Source organism: Hippopotamus amphibius, chromosome 3 (assembly GCF_030028045.1).
Source record: "Hippopotamus amphibius kiboko isolate mHipAmp2 chromosome 3, mHipAmp2.hap2, whole genome shotgun sequence".
Taxonomy (NCBI): Eukaryota; Metazoa; Chordata; class Mammalia; order Artiodactyla; family Hippopotamidae; genus Hippopotamus; species Hippopotamus amphibius.
In genome coordinates this window covers 51,182,322-51,204,047 of record NC_080188.1, presented here as the reverse complement: position 1 = coordinate 51,204,047, position 21,726 = coordinate 51,182,322, and the positions used below count along the sequence as shown (strand labels likewise).

Genomic DNA, 21,726 nt, shown 5'->3' with positions numbered 1-21,726 from the left:
CTTTGTTTTTTAAAAAAAGTTTAGCAATATTCTTTAAAAGAAAAGAAACATTTAAATACAAACCACAAACTTTATGTGAATGCTTTTGCTCTTCCTATGAGATATACTTTTAAACATTAGCTTTACCATTTTTATTGCCACATTTCTGAAGATAAACACTTATGTTTCATAGAACTCCATAAAAATGATTACCAAAGAAAATAAATTACGTAAATTCTTTTAAGTTAAATTTTCTGTGATTCATGCCCAGTATCCAGTATTTTGGTTGACAATTAAGTGCCATTTTCAACTCATCAAATTCCCAAATTAAGTTTCCCATATTGCATGGCCAACTTTTTAAAAATATACATAAGAAATTTTCCTTATAAAAGGGAAGATCTATTCACTGGGAAGGTTACCTTTAGGATAGGAAACTCAAAGTGTGTTTGACTGAGTAATAAGAATATTTTTGACAATGGGACTTGACATGGGTAACTTGTTACATGATTCATCTCCTTCGGTTCTCCGTGTTTTTCCACTAAGTGGGTTGCTCCCTGTGGCTTTATACAGCAGAGATAGCAGAGGGTCATAGAAGAGGTATTTTAAGCACTCTGGTTTCATAGCGTATGCTTGATGGACAGAATAAAATATATTCCTCCAGCTGTTAAAGAATGAGGGCAGGGTAGATAAAAGGAGAAGTAAAGGCAAGGCAGAATTAGATATCAATAAATGCTGCAAACTCAGTGTACTCGTACCTCTAATCCTTTTTCTTATCTCCAATTTTTAATTCCACCAAAAAAGTCCTTATATTTTCTCCTTCCTTGCCACTCATTGTAGCCCAGCCACCAAAGAGATAGGATTCCACATAATATCATGAATTTATACATACACACACACAGACACACACACACACCCAAGCTCAACCTTTGGTGCTGTTGAAGAGAATTTAAACATTTTAAGATGTAAGACTAAACTTACATTATCTGAGGTATGGTTAAAAAAAAATAATCACAATAAAAATTAAAAGTGCAATGAATAAGAAAAATGGAAAAGAAATCCACATGTTATAAATGGGCTATAAACACATTTATAATTCATAAACTGCATTAAAGTGGTTGCTTTACGTCTTATTAATTAAAAATAATAAAAGTAAGAAAATATGCTCAATGTAAGGTACTTTAAAAACAAAAACAAAAACCAAAAAATAAAAGTTAATAAAATATTTTTATCTGCATCAAAATAGTCTTTGGAAACCAAAAATAAAAATGTATCATGTATGTTTTTTCAGGTTGATCTGTAAAAGTCAGAAAAATACATAGTCCCCACCCTTTAACTTTCTGGAACCAGAGTCCCAGTATGCACCAAGCATAAAACAAAAGGCTTTATGTCGTACTGAACCAAAGCAGTGAGCTCCCTACATTGGTACAAAGAATTCCAGTTCAGTTCCTATCAGAAAACATTTTCGTTTCAGGCAAACTGAAACAAATGACCTGACTTCAATACAGTGTAGTATAACTGAAGCTGTGTCCAAAAAGTTGTCTTCAGAGCACTAAAGACACCTACAGAAACTCCTGAGGGGAAGGCATGGTTTCTCACAAGGCCAAGATGAATATTATCCAAAGCGAAACTTAAGTCTGTATTTCACTGTGTTGGGACTTCTCCGAGGTGTGGAAAGGGGAACCTTTGGCTTGACGGGATTAGGTGGCTTTTTCTTTTCAGGAACAGTAACTGTGAAAGAAAGTTCTGGCTGCTCCGATTGCTTGAATCTTGGCAGAAAGTGGGTAGAGATGTGCTGAGGTTTAACCCGGGGGCTGCAGCCCCGTTTGGCTTTCCCCCTCTTGTTTAGGGCCACGTACCACTCCCGCCCTGTTTTTTCAGTTCTGTGTATTGCTGAGGCATAGGTATTATAGCTGTTTTCTTGAAAGCGCTCCCTGAACTTGCAGTCATCTGTAAATGTGGCCTAGGGAATAAAAGAAGAAGAGGAAATTCAAGTAGTGATAATATTTTCAGCATGTAATAAAATGAGATCTTTTACAGTAAAGAAAAACCAAGAATTCCATTGACCCCGCCCTCCTACTCCGTTCGCTTTTATAAAGACACATTTGCTTCCTTTAAAGTTACTTTAAAATTACTATTTTCATTTCTACATTTCTACTTTATTCATCTGTATAGTGCTGATTTCTGTTTACTATGTACCACTGTGAAATAATACCAATGTATATAAAATAACAGGAACTCAATATATTTAAATTCCACTACTTTTTAAATTACTTTGAAATTTTTAGTTAAAAGTTTTGTTTTTAACATAAGATTTTCCCCCTCTTAAGCCATCAAGAAAATAAATAGTACTATATTATTAAGAAACAGTTGCCCAGTAAAATATGAATTCATTCAGAGAAATGGGGTCATATTATCCTTTGAAACAAGAATACATTTTTCAGTCTTATCAGTGTGCTTCATGGTGCTGAGAAAAGGGTAGCATATGGCCCTATTAATATTGCATATATTAGAATTCTTTAGGAAAAAATGTATCCTCACACAGTGATACAGGAGAGCATATCTGATGTCAGGAAGAAAAAAAATCACCTTTTGGAGTCACTAGCAACTCTTCAGTCAGATCACTCTCTTTCTCTACATACACACACACACACACACACACACACACACACACACACACACACACACACCACCTGCCCTTGAAATGCCCACAGAACAGTGGAATACGCGGAGAAGTAGACATCCGTCACAGTGCAGCTTGATAAATGGAATTATGATAGAGGTATGCAGAAGGTATAATGATAGCATAGAGCAAGGGCATCTAAGAGGATGGAGGTGGCAGGGAAGAGGGTAGGAAAGTCTTCCTAGAAAAGATGAGTTTTGAGCTGTCTTCAAGTACAACAAGGTATTAGCGAAGCAGGTGATGTGAGAAAGGATTTCAGGGAGCAGGAACAGTGTGTTCACAGGTCAGCAGGACACCACTATAAGTAGTTCAGTATGACTTCCACTTGGGATGCATGGAGAAGGGAAAAAGAGAAAAGGATGACAAAGTAGGCTACAACAAGCTCTGAAAAGGCTTAGTTTGCCGTATTGAGAAAACTGAATGAACACAGTATAGGGGGAGCAAGTGAGATGGTGCCAGACAGACATGTGATCAAATGCCAGTTCTGCCAATTGAGTTCTTAGCTTTAGGCTCTTTATCCACAATCCTTGCACCTGTAGCACTATTGTGAGAATCAAAATACTTTTCTACGGAAAGGATCTGGAGTTTCATCAAATACAAAGGAGTCCATAGCCCCCAAAGGGTTCGAATTCTTAACCCGGACTAAACCAACATGTTTCACAATTTATACCATTTGTATAAACGTCCTATGCTTGGGAATACCAAATATCTTGACCCATATATATAAGAACACTGTACAGACACACACACACACACACATACACACAATTCTTTCTATATCAAACCAAGAAGTTCTATACTAGAATTAAATGTCCTTTAACTCCCTTGCTTTTCTAATAATGCCAAACTTTCTTCCGCAGTACAGATCCCAACACTGTAATCTGGAAGTCTAAACATTGCAAGGCAATCTACACAGAACTACTGTTGACGGCCACACGGAATTTTTTACTTGTGCAACATACTGACAGTATTAGAAGACAATCAGTTTCAGAGCATTTCCAACAGCACATTTATCTTATGTACGACAGTCTACCCAGCTTATTCACATTCAAGTGTAGTTCAGTCAATAAAGCTCTTTATTTGGAGGCTATGAAGCTACATATTAAAACTTGTCTACTGCCGATTCCCCAGACTGTGTCTCTAGCAGGTATAAGGCTTTCTCTCATCCCATCATAACCTACCAGCCCATGATGAGGACAAGGGTGCTATGTTGCCATCCCTTTAGAAGAGCATACATTTATTGTTTTTTTTTAATTAAAAAGTCTTTCTTATGAGTCAAACATAGATTTGTCTGCTTACCTCTTAAAAGGACTTCAATGCTCTCCCATTCAATTAGATAATCCCAAAGTTTTATTTTACAATAAGATTTATAGCTATCTGGAATATTTTCTACTATGGAAAAGAACAAGCATTTTAGAAAGACGTGGGAGATTTCATTTAAAACGGGTAGCAGGTATATTTACCCTGCCTCAGATTTTTTTCTTAAAATTTATTTGAATAACATTTTTAATGTATAACACATTATATTTGGACCTTCTACCCGTGTTTCACACACACAAAAAATCATTTTCCTGAAATAAAGATAACAGTGATTGCTTTATTCAATTTTGACAGATTTTGTCGTGTACTGCATAATTTAACCTTTTGTTCCCCTTAATAGTGTCAAAGACAATAAAAAAGGAACATCTTTCTTTTTATTGATGTGGCCAACACACACACACACACACACACACACACACACACGGTGTATTAACCTCTAACAATTCCATCTTACGGTCTTTCATTGGGGTAAAAACCTCTGACACTACCCCCTAAAATTATTCCATCTAAAAACTTTCTCTTTTCCCCCTCAAGATTCATGTTTCAAAATTCTTTCTTAAGAGAAACTTTTAAGAGGATGGCTGTTCGGACTCTAGATTTTTCAAGGGCCACCTATAACTGTCACACTGGGTAGAGATGTTCAGAATTCTGAGGACCCACACACTAGATGCAGGCCCTCAGCCATTCCAAACCCCACATTAAAACAGGAGTGAGAACAGTCAGACTGTTTTGGCTTTCTTAATTGACTTCTAACTTAATGTTTTGTCTGAAAAATTCTTCCAGCTACAATGGAAGAGAACCATTTGAAACAAACATTTCAGTGAGTTTTTTCATGAGGAGATCTAGTTTCTTCTGGAGGGATCAACTGTCCCTGTCAGTGTTCCTGGCCCTGTTCAGACAACATGGTGACCCTAAGCGGTGCAGCTCTGTTCCTAACATTACACATGAAGCATCTTTATAGCAGAGTCACCAATTAGCAGAGCCATTTAAATATATTTACCATTACACAATTTTAGATAATAAATTTTTCAGGTTACTTTTAATTTTTGAAATCTCCTTTGAATTATAAAAAGTGCTTTAACAAAATATATACTTTTAAAATAACAGAACTGGATTATTCCCTAGAAAAGGGGAAGTGGACATAAAGACTTTATCTGCAGCCCAGGTGTGAAGCAGAGAGGTCAATCAATCCAAATAAGCTGTTGAAATTAGGATCCCCCATCACCTCTACCCTACCACCATCTGCCACAACAATAAAATCAGTCACTAAAATGTTCATAAAGAACCCTTATCTTTGTTTCAAATTCATTTTATTCCACAGATGTTTACTGACTGTGCTGGTTGCCACTTTTACAATGAAAAACATTATAGACATGGTCCTGCCCATATTCTTTGTTGACTTAAATTATCTGGTTTTTTTCTGCAATTTCTCCTTGATCTTGCAAGTGTAAAAACAAGTTACAGTCAACAAGCCATAACTGCAAAATCAAAATGAAATATTTAAATCAGCTGATTTCTATGTAATTTAAAAGCATCTTAATTGACAAAGCAAATAAAGATGAAATTAAACTACTTTTGCTTGAATATGCAAATTATTCAGAGGTGCTATTAAATAAAACAAGAATTTTTGGCTTAGGGGGACACTTTGCTTTGATTCTACTCATCTCCTCACCTGGTGAGGGCACACAGCGGATATTTAAAAGAAAGGTTAAATTCAGTTCAAAGAAAGTAAAACTTTGACTGGGATATTCCAGAAAAGACTAATTCTGCCTAATTAAAATCTGGGGGTCAATTTAACCAAACAGAGAATTCTTTCTGAAACAATATTTGAAAAAACTTTCTAAAACCTCTCAACATAGTTTTGTCCCTTAGTAAACATGCTCTATGATAATTAAGAATCTTACAGCAAATGAGTTGAGGCTACGCCTACAAGTCCCAGTTCTCATTACGGGTGAGTATGGAAGTAAATATGCATCGCATGAAAGAGGTATATAAAGAGGATTGAATTTGGACTAACAGCCATACAAACCCTGGAGTCTTCAGGGTATTTAATCAATTTTAATTCTTTACTTCACTTTGTTTTCTTTGATTTGCCTCTTTCCCTTGAAAAACTTCATAAAGCTAAGAAATGATTAACTAAATATAAATAATTAAAATGCTGTAACTATATAATATCATTAAATAATTAAACTATTATTATAGACTGTAATAAAAACAGTTATAGACCAAATTGTGCTCTAAGCAAAGTTTTCTTTGCTGCCTGCATCCCTACTTCCAGTTCCCCTGCCTCCTTTCAGTGCGTTAGGTTCCTAGCCCCACTCCCACCAATGGGACTGCCTGGGTCAGGTCCCCTAAGCCCAGGCTGTTTTGTATGGTTGTGAGGATGCTCCCAGCACAAAAGTACCTGCCTTTGGTAGTGAGTGAAGGCTGAAAGCTAGACCCTGCTCCAACTGCTCCCAAGCAGAGAACCCCAGAACCGGGCAGCACGCACCCAGAGGGGCTGCCTCTTACTGTTTACTTTACATATGGGTCAGTTGTAGCCAAACCATGCTATCTCCAGAGCATGGCCATACTTCCTGCTTGGCACTAGGTATCTAGCCATTCTGTGTCTCAGTTCTTCATGCTGAGCAACCAAGAGAATATACAAGTTGGATTTAAATCAACCTGAGGTAAGGTAGTAAGGAATGCCAAACACGTGATTTCTCCTCCTCTGAACTTCATAAACTGACTCAAAATTACTCAGGGAGCCAGGTCAAAGTAAAGATTCGCCAGGACCTATCTCCAGAGATTGTTTTAGTAAGTCTGAGCTGAGACCCTGGAATCGCATCCTTAACCAACATCCTGTGTGATTTTGATGCAGGTGAGGTGAGAACCACACTTGGAGAAACATAGTATAAGACAGGAGTTTACTTTCTGATGCTCTTAATAGCTCAAAAAAGCTGGGCTATTGAGGGCTACCATGTGCCAGGTGTTTTACATATATTATTTCATTCTCATCATAATTCCATCACTATTAGGATGCTATTATCTGATTTTCCAGACAGAAAAGTAAAGAAAATGATTCATCTAAAGCCCCACATTTATCAAGTGCCAGGGAAGGCCTGTAACTTAAATCTCATCTAGATTCAAGCTCTCTTGGTAACATTATATCAATACAAACCCAAGGCATCTCCTAGGCTTCTATATATTCCTACCTGCCCTGAAGTTGTCCATGTTAAAATGCCCTGAAGTTGTCCATGTTAAAATACTGATGAAAAACAAGTGCTACTCCCCAAACCATCTTCGACGTAGAACACCATCTTCACTTTAGACTGACATGGATCTCTGCCAGCTACAAGTCGATTCATCACACGCAGATTTCCTCAATAAAATAGGCCCTCTAGCCAGATTTACATAGCATGAAATCAAGGGAAAGCTGACATTCACTGCGAAAGTAGAACCCTGAGTCCATTTTTAAGCCTGAATTACTAGCTATTCAATTTTACTATGTAAGTTGAAAGCTCTCAGAGGGCAAGGGAAGTTTCTATTCAGTGCCTTTACATAGCTCACGGTCTTGACTGCAAGAGTGGAATGCTCAATAAATTATTTTTTTAATGCTGATGATGACCATTACTCATCATCCACTTCCCCTTTCAATAAACATGCCCAGCTCTAGGGGCTGCGGACTCCTCCTCATTCTGTCCCCAGATCAGGAAGTCCAGTCCAGACTCTCATCCCGGGCAAGCCAGCTGGCATCCTCTGAAAGCAGGAAAGGAGGCTGTTCTAGTCCTTGCTTAGGGCTGATCAAACACACATTCCATGCCTGTTTCATAAACTCTGCAATTAGCTTTCCTTCCAAACATGATCCCCTAAAACCCTGAGAAACAAAAATAATTCCACTGCATGCTTCTTTCTGTATCTTTAAAATAAGCTAAAATGTTTTTTCCCAACAGGCAGTGAGTGATCATGCATATTTCATGAAAAGACTGAAGAATTCACGATAACCACCTTTTCCAAGATTTGGATTTTTTAAGGGAAAAAACACGATGCACAAGAAGGATCTTAAAAAATTATGAGATTATGACCATTGGAAATCCTTGCCTCTATAAGCTCTTGAAACTGGGAATTTCGCTTTCAAATTAGGTTCCTTGGAAAACCCAGGAGATAAAGGGCTACTGTATGCAAGATGAGTTTGGACCTAAAAAAAAAAAAAAAAAAAAAGCCAATGAAAAATGGGATTGAGGCCGGTCTAAATATCTGAGGGGGTCACAGCTGCCTGACCCCAAAATCAGAAAGTATTATAAGAGAGGAGATACAAGGATCATGAAACAGCTGCCTGAAAGCAAATGCAGGAAGATCTGTCCTAACATTAAATGCTGAATACTTTCCAGGAACTATTCTAAGTGTTTTCATGTGTATTATCTCATTTAAAATGCTCAACTATCACCATGTATTGTTACTTTAATCTTCTTCCATTTATAGCTGATAAAACCAGGGAAGAGAAAGACTAAGTAAAATGACACAGTTGAAGCAGAATCACACCATTTAACTGTGCTCTTCACCACCACACTCAAGACCTTCCACTCTTACGTCTGGACCCACCTCAGATAAATCCAGAAAGGCTCCCTATGGGACTTTGGATAAAGACAGCAAACCTGAGGAGAGAGCAAGAACAGTGAGGAGGGGGCATGAACAGACAGGCAGGCAGAGACAGAGACCAAAAAAGAAGGGCGCTCAGCCCCACGAAGCACCTCAGCCTGGAAATAAGTTGAGAAAGAGGATAGAGGCCAGAGCGAAGGCTCTGCCTAACCCTCATGGCTGTTGGGGAAGCAGTTACCTACTCCTACTCTTAATGATTTCCAAGGCATCTTGACAAGAAGACCAGACACCTTCATCCTTGTAAAGAATGCTGAAAAAACCTGCACACTAGGAATTTAACTGCATTGTCTACTTAGAGTCTACCAGTCAAGGTCTTAAGGAGAGCTGCATGGAGATTAACATGAGTATGTAGGTTGACTGAGTGCAAGAAGCAGAGCACACTGAGATGGCTGAAGTTCAGTGAAAACGTCTCTGACAGAATTAACAAACTCAGCATGCAAAGGAAATCAACAAAAATGTTGCCTAAGTTTAACCTTTCTGGGCTGATAATACTGTTTACCATCTTCTTGTCCACTGACAATGAAGCTTTTTCTAAATGAAGATCTTCTGTGAACAGAACAGATCTCTTTTCTGTTCTGAAAGTACTTCCTGAAAGGGGTTCCCTATGCAACTCATCATCGCACTAAATAAACAACATTTACAAATTGTGTGATAAGTTTTGGGGTACACACATCCCCTCCTTTCTAGTACTTTAAAATCAAGTACTGGAGACACAGAAGTAGACGGGGAAAAAAAGATCCTCCAAAAGAGGTTGGAATGAGAGAGAGAGAGAAAGAGAGAGAAACAAGCGAAAATATTCTAAGGATGAACCACAGGTTTCATTTTTTAAAATGTAATACAAAAATATTATTAAAACATGCAATTATTAATTCCTATAAAATAATGGCTGAAAACAGTGTAAATAGTTCCAAATGAAACCAAATATCTTCTTTCAAGCTAATTTTTTCCTACCAAGCATTATAGCATTTAAAGGGAGAGAGAATTTTTTAAGTATGTAATTCTGGTTCAGTCAATTGTTAACTGTGGTAACTTAGGAAAATATTTAACGTCTCTGAGACTGTTTCCTCACCTAACTATGTAATGAGATAATGTGAGTGAAAGAACTTTTAAGGAAATATGCAAATACTTCATCTCTGCCTAGTAACTAATTTTTAATAGTCTGATTGCTACTATAAAAACCAAGTTAAAAATCTATTATCCAGGAATATTTCTCGATACACTATGGATTGACCTTCCCCAGAATTATATGAATATTTTTCATTTATAGTTCACATTTACTTTGTAAAGCGAACCCTAAAACTACTCTTTATTAATTTAAATTTTTTCCAGTTTTAATGAGATATAATTGACATACAATATTGTGTGAGTGTAAGACACACAACATGATTTTATACACATATATTCTTGAAATGATTATACAGGTACTCTTTAAATGCCTCTGCACTATTATTAATTTAAAGCAACTCACTAATTACACATGCAATCCTAAAAGTATAAGGGGTTTTAGCTTTTTTAGCGGTGATGAAATTTTGTAAAAACCAAAACTAAGTCAAATAATTATATTTAAAGCTAGCTATAAGAACAATTTTTCAACTGAAAAAAAGGAAAGAAACAATCTGGCATAAAACTAATAATTGTTAGAATTAATACTATTTCTAAATTCAAATTCCTTAAAAATAAATCACTTTATAATTTAATTAGGTTTCCATCTAGAGAAAAAGTGCTAATAAAAGCTCAGATAAGAGAAAGTGGGCTTGGACAATTGGTTTAAAAAGAATCCACATAATCGTAGGGCTTAATTTATCTACAATTCAGCTCAAAGTCATCAGAATGACTTTTATATCAAAGGGCTTCAGTGAGTGACAAGAGCAAGACTTGCTTTGTACTGTTTAAAAGTCATTATTCCATGAAATAACTTTAGCCTGCCAAGATGAGAAAGAATAACAGATGCTGTTTTTGCATTATCTGCATTATTTCGGCCAGCCATCCTTAGACATTTGGGTCAAGTTTCTGGAAATTTGTTACTTGCATTTGACAGAGGAATCATGTATCCTAACCTCTCAGTTTGACCTTTCTAATTGGCATCCATTTGTAATACTTTGCTTTCTGTTGCAATTATCCTTAAGCTGGCCCAAGGTAGTCTGTTTTTCTGCAAATACTAGAGCATGAATCAGAATATTTTAAAAATTAAGATTTTCACCCAAAATAAGCAAACCAATAAGAGAAATTTTCTTTTCAGGCATTGCGTATTATTATGATGCTTAGATTTTGAAGGTGTTTCAATCTTTTACACCCTTAAAGTAGATCGAGGAAAAGCTATTATGTAGATGCATTTGATCATTGTTTCCTATTTTGTATGTGGATTTTTTTAATCAAATATTTTTAAAAAATAAAATGGCATGTCATACTTTTCCACAGCAATGCAGAACTTTGCCCCTTAAGATAAGCAGTAAATCAAAGAGCAATTACTTTATGAACACTATATTATGGTTTACTAGAATATAATAACAGGCTCAGAAAAATGAGATAAGCAAATCTGGTTATCATTCTTGCAATGGATGATCAATAAGGTTAACAAAGATTTTCCATTTATCTTAATAAACTGAGATCTTAGTAGTTTATTATATTTAGATTATATTTAAATTATCATTTAATAATAGGTAATATTTATTGAGCACTGACAATGTACCTAATACTGTTCTAAAAAGCTTTACATATATTATCTCATTTAATCCTCAAGTAAATGTAGAAATACCTTGAATTCTGCCATCTCCTCCAAGAGATATAACAAACCACCTTTAGATGCTAGAGAAAAAAAAATTGAGTCTAAAACATTGAGCCAAGTGAAATTCTCATTCAATTTTTTAAAGGTCTGTAAAGCAGAAATCATAATTAGTAAGTTTCAATTGATTGCACTAGATTAAAACTTCCTATATACTTTGAAAACTGGAAAAGTGATATTTCTCCAATTTATTTAATAAGAATTAAAGTGAATAAGGATTAAAGGAGTAGCTTTAAAGAAGAGCTATTTTTTTAAATGATTTAATATGAAAAAACAGTACACTACAGAAAAAGCATAAATCACTTTTTTAAGGGCTGTGCATATGTGCTAAACAGAATCTGTGAGTGGGAAAACAAAGCCAAGTATATTTTATTATCTTTAAAACATTTTAATGCTTCCCAAGTAATGAGCATTTTCAGGACAAAGCATAGAAATCTGTATAATTTGTAAATTGACTACAAATTTACAAATGTGCAAGTGGTCTGAAGAAATTTTTTTGAGTGCAAATTTAATCTTCATAGTTTTAAGAAGTGTTTTTGATGCAACAAAAATACAAGATGAAAATTTCTCAAATGAATCAAATTAAATTTCTCTACTAAAGGTCAAAGTCTTCTCATTAATTTCTTCCTTCCATATTTATTAATATGAATGTATGTTATATTACTTAGATCCCATTTTTGACATCATGAGTAGCTTTTAAAATTAAGAACATGATCTACTGAACACACACACACAATCACCATAAACATGCAAATTAAAAATATAGCATTTACATAATATTTCTCCTCACTTGGACCTCTTTTAAGAAATAAATAATGGCAATCACTTAGAGAATGCTGTTTTCAAATACACTTACCCTTAAAACTTTTTGTGGATTCTATATTACCTTTTCAAGTTAATAAAATATTTAAATGATTACTTACAAAAACACATATAATTCTCTTGGTTTAATGTACATATAATTTTACAAAAACAAAAAACATTAAGTTCTCTGGGCAAATTGTCCTATCTACCAATTTGGAAAATCACTTCATTCCATTTTACAAATGTAAAACCTCTATAACACCTTTAACAAATATAAAGTGGTTCTACTTACACTTGCATGGAGTTTTCCTTTTTTTGACATCGCTAAAAATTTGTTGCTGAAAACTCCTCGTATTCCTACAATCCCCTGAGACACAGCAAATATTTCCAAAATACCTAGGATGACAGAAATCCCAAAATAAAACACTGACTCCTCTATATATCATTGTGAAGAATTAAATTTCTACATAGATTCTTTCCATTCTTTATTATTGAGATTTTTTAGAAAGTACATAACATCTTTACTTTTTGTAACATTTATCATGTAAAAGAAAAAAGAGGTCTAGCACTCAAGTATCCGTTTAAAATGATAAATTTCAAGGTTCAAAAATTTAGTTGTGCTTCATTAGTAATTCTTTTTTTTTATTCTCACAAATGATAAGTCACTTTTAGTAATCAATGGTTGAGAGTAGAATCTTTTCAAGTTCTAAAGGAATGGAAAAGGCTTTTTAAAATGTTTTACGAAATAATTCTCATGCCTTGTTTTTCCTGTCAGAGATAATGCAGTACATTTAATATTAAAGCACATAAGACTGTACTCAAGGTTAGTATAAATCACTGAAGGCCTTGGAAATAATACTTATTTACATAAAAGAAATCCCTCTTTTCAAATGATCATAATTATAAAAGTACAAATCAATGTATATCACATCTACCATGTAGTGAGCTGCTCATTTAAAGAGTACATACAACCAGATACTGAAAGCAATATAAATAATTTGGGATTATTGGCTGAGTGAAGTGTTCAATGGATTATGGTTTGAGACATCTTGCATTTTGAACGACTTTTCTGGAAAAAATTTAATGAGATATTTTATTACGTTATTGTTTATATTTGGTATTTTATAGTCATAATTATCAAGTCGATGGCCTTCAGTCTCCTATATTAATTTGAAAGTCCATATCCACTGGGTCAAGAGAGTTCACAGAGTATTTTAAGAAGATAAAACTCATAGTCTGTATATAATTGGAATTCTTGCCTGTTTACCATAAACTCGTATGTAATGTTATATGAACAGAAGAAAAGCATAGTGCTTTTTGTTAATTGCCTATATCAAAATGCAAAAAAAAAAACCAAAATAATATAGTTCACTAAAGCTATCGAGGGACTTGTTTGGAAGAAAGGAAGGAAGCAAGCAAGCAAGGATGGGAGGAAGCAGGAAAAAACATCTCAACATTTCAATTGTAACATTTTGAGTATATATTCTAATTAGACTAAATAGGACTTTGGTGAATAGAGAAATTCATCAGATTTTCTTAAAATAGTAGTCTCTCCTGCATTATATGAAGTACATATAAAATTATTCAATTTGCAAAAAGCAGTGTATTGTGGATATACATATACATAATACATATAAACACACATATGAATATCTTTATGGAGCACTTATATGTCAAACAATGTGACCTAATACCTATAATTGTACCAAATACTGCTGCTTATTTATTTAACCTAATTCCTTAAAAATATTTGATCAGAAAGTTCATGGAGAAACTATTGTTCTTGTGATAAGACTTCTTAGCCTAGAGTGAATAAAACATCTCAAGAAAACTGCAGCTACCACTTTATTAGTGGTTGTTTCTTTAAAATGAACCAAAAAATATCTAAAAACTATTAGAAAGGAACTACTTTTGCTTTTAGGAAGAAACTTCTAAAAAAAACTGTCTCAAAAATTCTTTCCTTCAAAATGTTTTCAAAATGCTACTTACAATAGATTTTGCTATACCATTTATTTGACTGTGATGAATACCCAAAGATTTGAAAGCACTATCGTTTTATCAAATAGTAACAAAGCACACAAAATTCTTGGTAAAGATAAATTTACTACACAATGTAGAGCTGTAATAATATTATTAATAAAGCACGAATAGAACATCTGATACAAAGTTACATTTCTATCAAAATTACACAATGATATTGAAAATAGCATTAATGATTTTGGATATTTCGGAGATGGGGGATGCAATTGTGAATACTGTGTAAACGTCTGTTAAAAAATAAGACGGAGAATATGAGAAATCATATATGTGTAGAATGACAGACACAAAAGAGACAATGTGGAATTGGTAGAAAAGGAGACTTGATCGTATGTTTCCCCCAATTTACTCCTGCTAAAAGTTCTGTATTGTTAAAAGTTTTTTATACCATTATTTGGAAAATTACCTGGTTTTGTAAATGCAAATCTGTTGTGTATTAGTGGAAAAAAAAATACATGGTAGCATAAAAGATAAAATTCTCATTAAGCATATATGTTTGCCGGCTAACATTTAAGAGGTCAAAATGAAAGGGCTCTGTAAATATCTGTTTAATGGAAACACTGCTTTGCTTATGTAAAGTATTGGTTTCTGACAACACATTCTATTTTTAAGAAAGACCCATTTTGACTCAACTTGATTCCCAATACACCGTACATTCTACATGTATATGTTATGTAAATTTGCATTGTAATAAATTATAAATATGGGGAAGATGAAGTAATATATGTAAAGGTGTTATTTTATTATATACTACATGGTTTCTTTTCTTGTCAGTTCTGGTATAAAAAATGATATATTGCCTGAGAATGAAAGGATTTTATAATTTTAAGAAAATTATATTTAATTGAAAGCTTTAAAATATACTTTTACATATATCATCCTATTTAAAATTATGAAGAATGCAGCAAAGAAAGAAGATGAGATTAGATGAAACAATTGTTTTTTCAAATAGGCAACTTTGGTATGATGTTCTAAATCTTAACGTAATTACAGTGTAATATTGGGAACACTGTTAAGATTATAGTTTCCAAAGTAATTTCATAATGTCTTTTTTACCTAGACTATTGAAGCAGATTCTACAAGCCCCACAATTCAACCTCTTGCCGCTTCCCCCGCCCTCCACCAGAAAAGATCACAGGCCTATTGATTTTTCATGCCAAATCCCAGTAACTCATTAAAGAATTCTAAGTATTTTAAGCCCATATGCATCAAATTACATGTATATAAATTCCAGAAAACATTTCTCTGAAACTGATTTTTTTTTTTTTCAATTTCGGTAGTTTCCTCTTAGGAGTCAGTAATAATAAATTTGATGGGAATTTATAATTCACGTGGAAGCCCAGGTGGTATCCCTAAGCAAAATTGTGGAAGGCCAAGTGTGTCTCACAGATCATAGATAGTCAATGAATGTTTGCTAAATTGGATTCTTTCTTTGACCTTCTCACTACCTCTCTTCCTTTTCAGGACACCCCATGTGTACACATGTATGGACACATGTCTTAGTACTCTCCTGCTATTCTGGCCCTCTATTGCTGGGGGAGTGGGGCAGGGAGAGAGTTAAAGTGCAAGTGACAATGTGTTATCTTTCCTAGGGTGTTCACGTTTATGAGGATCAAAAGAAAAAAGCAGTTCTTAACTGAAGGAATTATTCTCTCTTGGTGGAATTTTGGGATTGACATCTAGGTTGAAGGATGCAAGAACTGTGTCTCTCAGATAAAACACTGTTTAATACACTTGCTTACAAGCACAGGTATGCATTACAAAGTAAACTTATTCTGGAAAGAAAATCTATATCTAGATTTGTTTACTTAGTCCCCTCGAGAATTTTTAATAGAATAGGACTCTATCAATGATGGTTGATACAATTATGTAGACTTCTCCCTTTTCTCAGTGAATAAGAAAGATACAGACATTCCATGTATTCAGAAGCTTTCAAGATCCCATCTGAAAATCCTCATAGAAAAATCATTTAAAACTGAGGTTTCTCTACTTGTGTTCACACAGCAACAAATATGCCATGTCCTTATCAAATCTGAGTCTTGAAATACCCAGTTTAGCAGTCTTCATCAATTAAGTTAGCAACATAGAAATCTCCCACTTGAGTTTTTCCATACAGAAGATAGAGATTCTGGTTTATTTAGGCTTTGGGGACTACATAAAGGCTGACTCTACATTAATATCAAAATTGATAGTGAATTCAGATTTTTAAGTTAGTAAAACTGAGGGTTTGGTTTAGCCAAAATACATGATTGGAATTTCCATATTTTATGTAAACAATGTGGCTTTGTGTGGCCTCAAGCTTTTGCTCCCTAAATTGACTGTTACTTGATTGCCCATTCTTCAATGACCCAAGATAAGCCAACAGAAGCATTATATTGGAACTAAACTTAAAAGCATAGAAAATTAAAGCAAAGTCTTTGTTTCTATCCAGTAGTGGGATTTTTATCATCTGTCTTGTCTTGCCCATCTTTCTTCATCCTTCCCTACTATTTCCTCATAATAAGAGTTTATATGCAACATGCTTGATTCTTTTATCTGTCTTCAAAACTTGGGATAACTATTGTATAAGAGAAGCCAAGAATATATTAAGTGGTATACCTTAACTAAACAAATTGTGTTTCAAAATCTATGGCCAGTGTACTTCTGATGGCCAAACTAGAAAATGTTCACAGTTTGCAAAAATTTTAATGTCAAATGATAGTTGTGAATCATTTGTACACATATATATTTATCTCTTCTGACAAACATTACAGAAAATTATTGAGCTTAAAAGAACCTGTTAAGATGCAGTTTCAGGGCAAAGTTTTGACTCTTTACAGAAGTAGCAAGCTGTGACAAAATAATCTAAGTTTTCTATCAACGCTAACAAACAGACTGTAGAATTAGATGGTGAGGTAAAACTCTGATATATTCTCCATGGTCCTCATGGTCCAAGATCTCTCAGTTTCTCTTAAGAGCCTTGGACAAATGGTTCCTCATCCACTCTAACCAACAGTCCATAAACAATTCCTGAGTTTACTTATGTATCAGGAAACAATCAAGTGCTATCTTCAAAGAGGTATATGACCAACTGCAATTAGCAGGTCCTGTTTCTCTTTCACAGCTATTTAAAGATGGAGATTCATTTTAAACTTCCAAATTACATGCTATCCTTTTAAACAAGACGTAGTTCATAAATCCTTCATGGATCGATGGTAGCAAAATCTTATGATATACTATGGAACATTCCAGACATCACAAAGCTGAAAATCACCATGATTTAAACACTTAACTTTTACTTTCCTCTGTAAGAAAAACCTATGGAAAGCAAAAGACAAAAATTCCCAGCTAACCCAAAAGTAACCAAAATATCAAGCTTAGGGAGCTAGGTATCCTATGTGGGGTACACAAATAAATGGATGAACGAATCAGTGAATGATCACAAGCCAACTGAAAGATACAGACTAAACTCTGAAAGGCTGTTATACACCGGAATGAATTAGGAAAGTGTTAGATAAATTAAGAATTTTATTTAAGCACTTCAGTTTTGTCTAAAAAACAAAGCAGTGTTTTGTGTCTGTTCTTTGTTAGATATCTTTCAAAGTGGATTTTAAAATAAATTGCACCTTGGAAATAAGTACTAGCCAATGTCTTCTTTAGCTGAAATGTATTCTTTGTTGAGCTATTCTCATTTTCCTTTCCATGCTTTTCTACAACTTCCCCTCTACAAGGCCTAAGCTGCAAAAATCTTTGTCTCTTATGGTTTCTTCCAAGAGAAGACGGTGAATATCTTGGGAATGAGTCTGGTTTTCAGAGATACCTAGCACACCGAAATCCACCTCTGACACATCCTTTTAACCCCCTGGCATCCAACCTGTCCTCCTCGCAGGCTAACTTTGGATCTTCCCTTGGGAACACAGAAGTTATCCTCCGTAGAGGCTGATTTTTTGGATAAACTACAAGAAGAACAGAATAGAAACAGTGTTCATGTAAGTGAAAGGGGAAGAGATTACTAGAGGTGGGGAATAAGCTCTGATATCTGGTGGAGGAAGAGTTTGGTGGGACAAAGTGAGGACAAATGAAAATACTAAACTAGACATAACTCTTGCTTAACCTGAAATCTCGGGAAATTCCCCTTTCGCCCTAACTGACCTTGCCTTTTAGCACCAAAGATGGTTAGTTGTTTAAGTAGTGTAATGAACCTCAAAACATAAAAGCAGGCCCCTCTAAGGAGCGTGTGTGAGGCCTTGGGATTCGCTGGGGCAGACGAGGAAGGCCCTCTCTCAGGCTCGGTGCTCCAGGCCACCTCGCCACGTGCAACACAGCCAGCTGGAGCTGCAGAGCCCGAAAGACCAGTTAGGGGCTGGAGGCAGGCGTGGACCTGCTCCCCTTCTGGTGCGAACCACCAGGTCTTCCACTTCCAGCCTCCCGAATCGCCCGGAGGAAGCTTGCCAGCCGGCCATCCCACCGACGTGCGAACCTACCACCCTCGTCGGGCTCAGGGTGCCAGATGCCAGCCCCACTGTAGCACCCGCGCTCCTCCGGAGCTTGGGTAAGAAGAAACCCGTGGGATCAGTGGTTTGAGACGGAGAAAGTTAAGTACAACCGGGAGCCACCAGGCTGACACTCTGGAGCCAGTGACCGTGTGCGGTGCTATCTCCTGGCCATGTTTCCGCTCTCCCTGGGTCCCTCTGAGGCCCGGGATGTGCCTGTATCTGTTGGACTAACCCCGGCTGGAAGAGCCATCTGGCCCTACCTAGGAAAAGGCCCGCAGAGATCTCCCCAGCCTCACATGCAACTGCAAATCACCTCTCCCCTCTGCTGCCTAGAAAGGCAGTGACAGGAATCAGAGGAGCGGCAGTGATGGTCTGGAAACTCTGATAGGGTGGAAGAGAGGAGGAGAAGAGAAAGGAGGGAAAGAGAGGGAGTTAACTCAGAAAGAAAATTTCAAACTTGGCTTAAAAAGAAAAAAAAAAAAACCTACAAAATTTTCACCTGTACCGAATTGAACCGCCTCTGAATTTCTTCTAAAAGAAAGAACTTTCCCCTAATTGTCCTTGGGGACCAAAGGCGGGCCACTCTTCCTCACAAGGTCTGGTCACGGTCTCAAGATACTAAACGTTGCTAAACTCAACTTGGCAATTAATAATTCGAATGTCCATCATGTCTCCCTCTCTAAACGTGTTCAGTTTTCTAGATTACTGTCTTCTTCCAAGCAGGGATGTCTGGTCTCCCGTACAATATACATATATATTGTATATGTATATAATGCGTAAATATGTATGTATCTACAATAGACACATACGTATACATATATATATATTTATACATTATATATAATATTAATTTGAGGTTTATGGTAGCGGTTATGAGGGGGGAGTATGTGAGATTTGATTATTCCAAATAAAACTGTTCAGTTAAGGGCAGGGAAAAGAGGTGCACTTTGATGCCCAGTGAAAAATGCTAGTCTGGTAAACAGAAGCAGAAGGTAAACAGAAACTAAACGAGGAGAAAGGAGATTTTTGTTTTTTTCTCCAGACACAGGCTGGAGCTCTCTTTGGGACCAGGGCAAACTGGAAACACGGTGCCTGTCTGCACCAGCCTCCGGGTAGCCTATACCTCAGGAATCGCCATTCCTCACACCCACGAGAAGGGTAAGTGTGTGCGCGCCCCACAGACGCATCTCCACCCAACCCTCCTGGCTGTTTCGAGGGCAGGCTGGATCCCAGTGGAAGGTGCGCTTGCAGCCCTGGGAATAACCCGCTGTCCCCTCCCGGTACTCCAGCCGCCTGCTTAGGACAGGTTTCGTAGGAGAGCAAGCAACTTACTTAACATATTGGCTTCGTGGGAGCCATTGACTTTGCCATCCGGGTAGATCTGCAGATGGAAACCGATGCCCACTCTGCAGTAGAGGCTGCCGGTCCGGCGCCCCGAGGGGCTCCACTGGAAACTGCTCTGCTCCAAGCCGCTTCCTTGACTACCTCCCGCGGGGGAGGAGAAGGAGGCAGAGGAAGAAGAGGAAGACGTCGTGCTACTGCTGCTCCGGCTGCTGCTGGAGCCTCCTGGGTTCCTATCGGTGGCAGCCGGTCCGGGCTGTCCTTTGGATGCGAAGCGCTTCTCCCCTAGAGCCCAGGCGCTGAGGATCAGGTGGCTGAAGAGGAGGAGGAGGAGGAAGGACAAGCTCATTCTTCCAGCCGCGGGGGTCCTAAGTGCATTTTGTAGGGCTGGTTCTGGGCTCTGTAGCCCCCGCGCGGCTGTGTGCCTCTGGCGCTGCCCCCCTCGCCGCACCGGGTGGACATAGCCTCGGGGAAGAGAGAGGGAGAGGGGGAGAGAGAGAGGCCACCCGAATGGGTCTCGGCGCTGGCACTGGGATATTTATAACGCCAGTGATCTCACTGCTCGGTGCACGCCTGCGAAGCTTCCCCTCACCCGCCGCTTTGTGTACTCTCCGGCCGGTACGCAGAGCGAGCCTCGCTGTCCCGGGGGTGGGGGTGTGAAGGAGGGAGGAGACGCGAGGGGGTGAGTGGGAGGAGAAGCCAGGCGGAGAGAAGCTGCACCCCGACGCCGGGCGCGCGCATACCCGGGCCAAGCACCCCAGCGCTTCTCACGCGCCGCACGGCCACCGTCCCCTCGAGCCAATGCTGCGCGGAACTCAGTCCTCCTGGGGCAGCCACAGGAATGGGGGGTTGAAAGGCGGGAGTGAGTTGTCTCTCCCACCTCTGCCGCACGCTTGCGCCCCAGCAACGCGCTCTCGCCGACCCAGGACCCAGTTTCCAGGTTCCCTTCCCTTTGCCCAGCAAGCCCGACTGTCACAACCCCTGCCCCGGGGATCCCTCGGGAACTGCGTGCTGCCAGCGGATCCCACCGCTGCAAGTGTTTGCGGCCAGGAACCAAACAAGGATTCGCAGCACAACTTGGGAAGGCTCCGGTGTGGCGCGCTGGGGAGAAGGCTGTTGTCGTTGTTGTTGCTACTGATGTACTAAAGAGCTGATGAATGGATTTACTCTGCGTTTATAGAGCCGCCCTAAGCCCTTACGCCAGGGCTCGAGCTGCTTTCGTGTTGGGAAACTCTTGATCGCGCTGAACCATAATGCCTCCGAATTTGTTTTCCCTTCTGGGAAGCTCTCGGTCTGCGTGCGGGAGGGTGAGCGCACACGCACACCGCGCTTGGAGCCGGGCAAGAGGGGCAGGGTCTGGGCACCAGCACATGTGACTGACTGTCCAGTTGTCCTCTCTCGCCCCAGGATCCCCGTGGCAGGAAGGATTAGCTAACGGCTCGCTTCAGCTTACTCAGAGCTGCCATTGACTGAAGGGCAGACCCCAATGAATGATTAATGATGCGCCCGCTGGATTTCAGGAAACCTGAGAACAGAGAATTCCCGTGTATGCAATGCCCCTCCTGTCATTTATCTGCGAAATATACCTAGCTTACGTTCTTGAAATATTTCCTTCTGAAAACATATCTGAAGCTTTAAAGTACATTTTGGTACATTGTTCATTGCTCCTT

General features: G+C 37.8%; 1 protein-coding gene across 1 annotated transcript; it reads right to left on the bottom strand.

Annotated features, from left to right (window-relative positions):
* Positions 1 to 910: 910 nt before the first annotated feature.
* On the bottom strand, positions 911 to 20,662 carry FGF5 (fibroblast growth factor 5). The gene is made up of 3 exons (XM_057727851.1): positions 20,048 to 20,662; positions 12,496 to 12,599; positions 911 to 1,939 (listed from the first exon to the last, which is right to left on the bottom strand). Exons 1-3 carry the CDS (start codon positions 20,403 to 20,405, stop codon positions 1,592 to 1,594), a joined length of 810 nt encoding a protein of 269 aa, XP_057583834.1. The 5' UTR covers positions 20,406 to 20,662; the 3' UTR covers positions 911 to 1,591.
* Between the last annotated feature and the right edge of the window lie 1,064 nt (positions 20,663 to 21,726).

Coding starts and splice junctions, on each gene's coding strand:
- FGF5 (XM_057727851.1), bottom strand. CDS start 20,405: ATGAGCTTGTCCTTCCTCCTCCTCCTCCTCTTCAGCCACCTGATCCTC. Junction 12,600..20,047: donor CCACGAAGCCAATATGTTAA/GTAAGTTGCTTG, acceptor CTGTCATCCTAG/GTATTTTGGAAATATTTGCT. Junction 1,940..12,495: donor AAGGAAAACTCCATGCAAGT/GTAAGTAGAACC, acceptor TTTATTCCCTAG/GCCACATTTACAGATGACTG.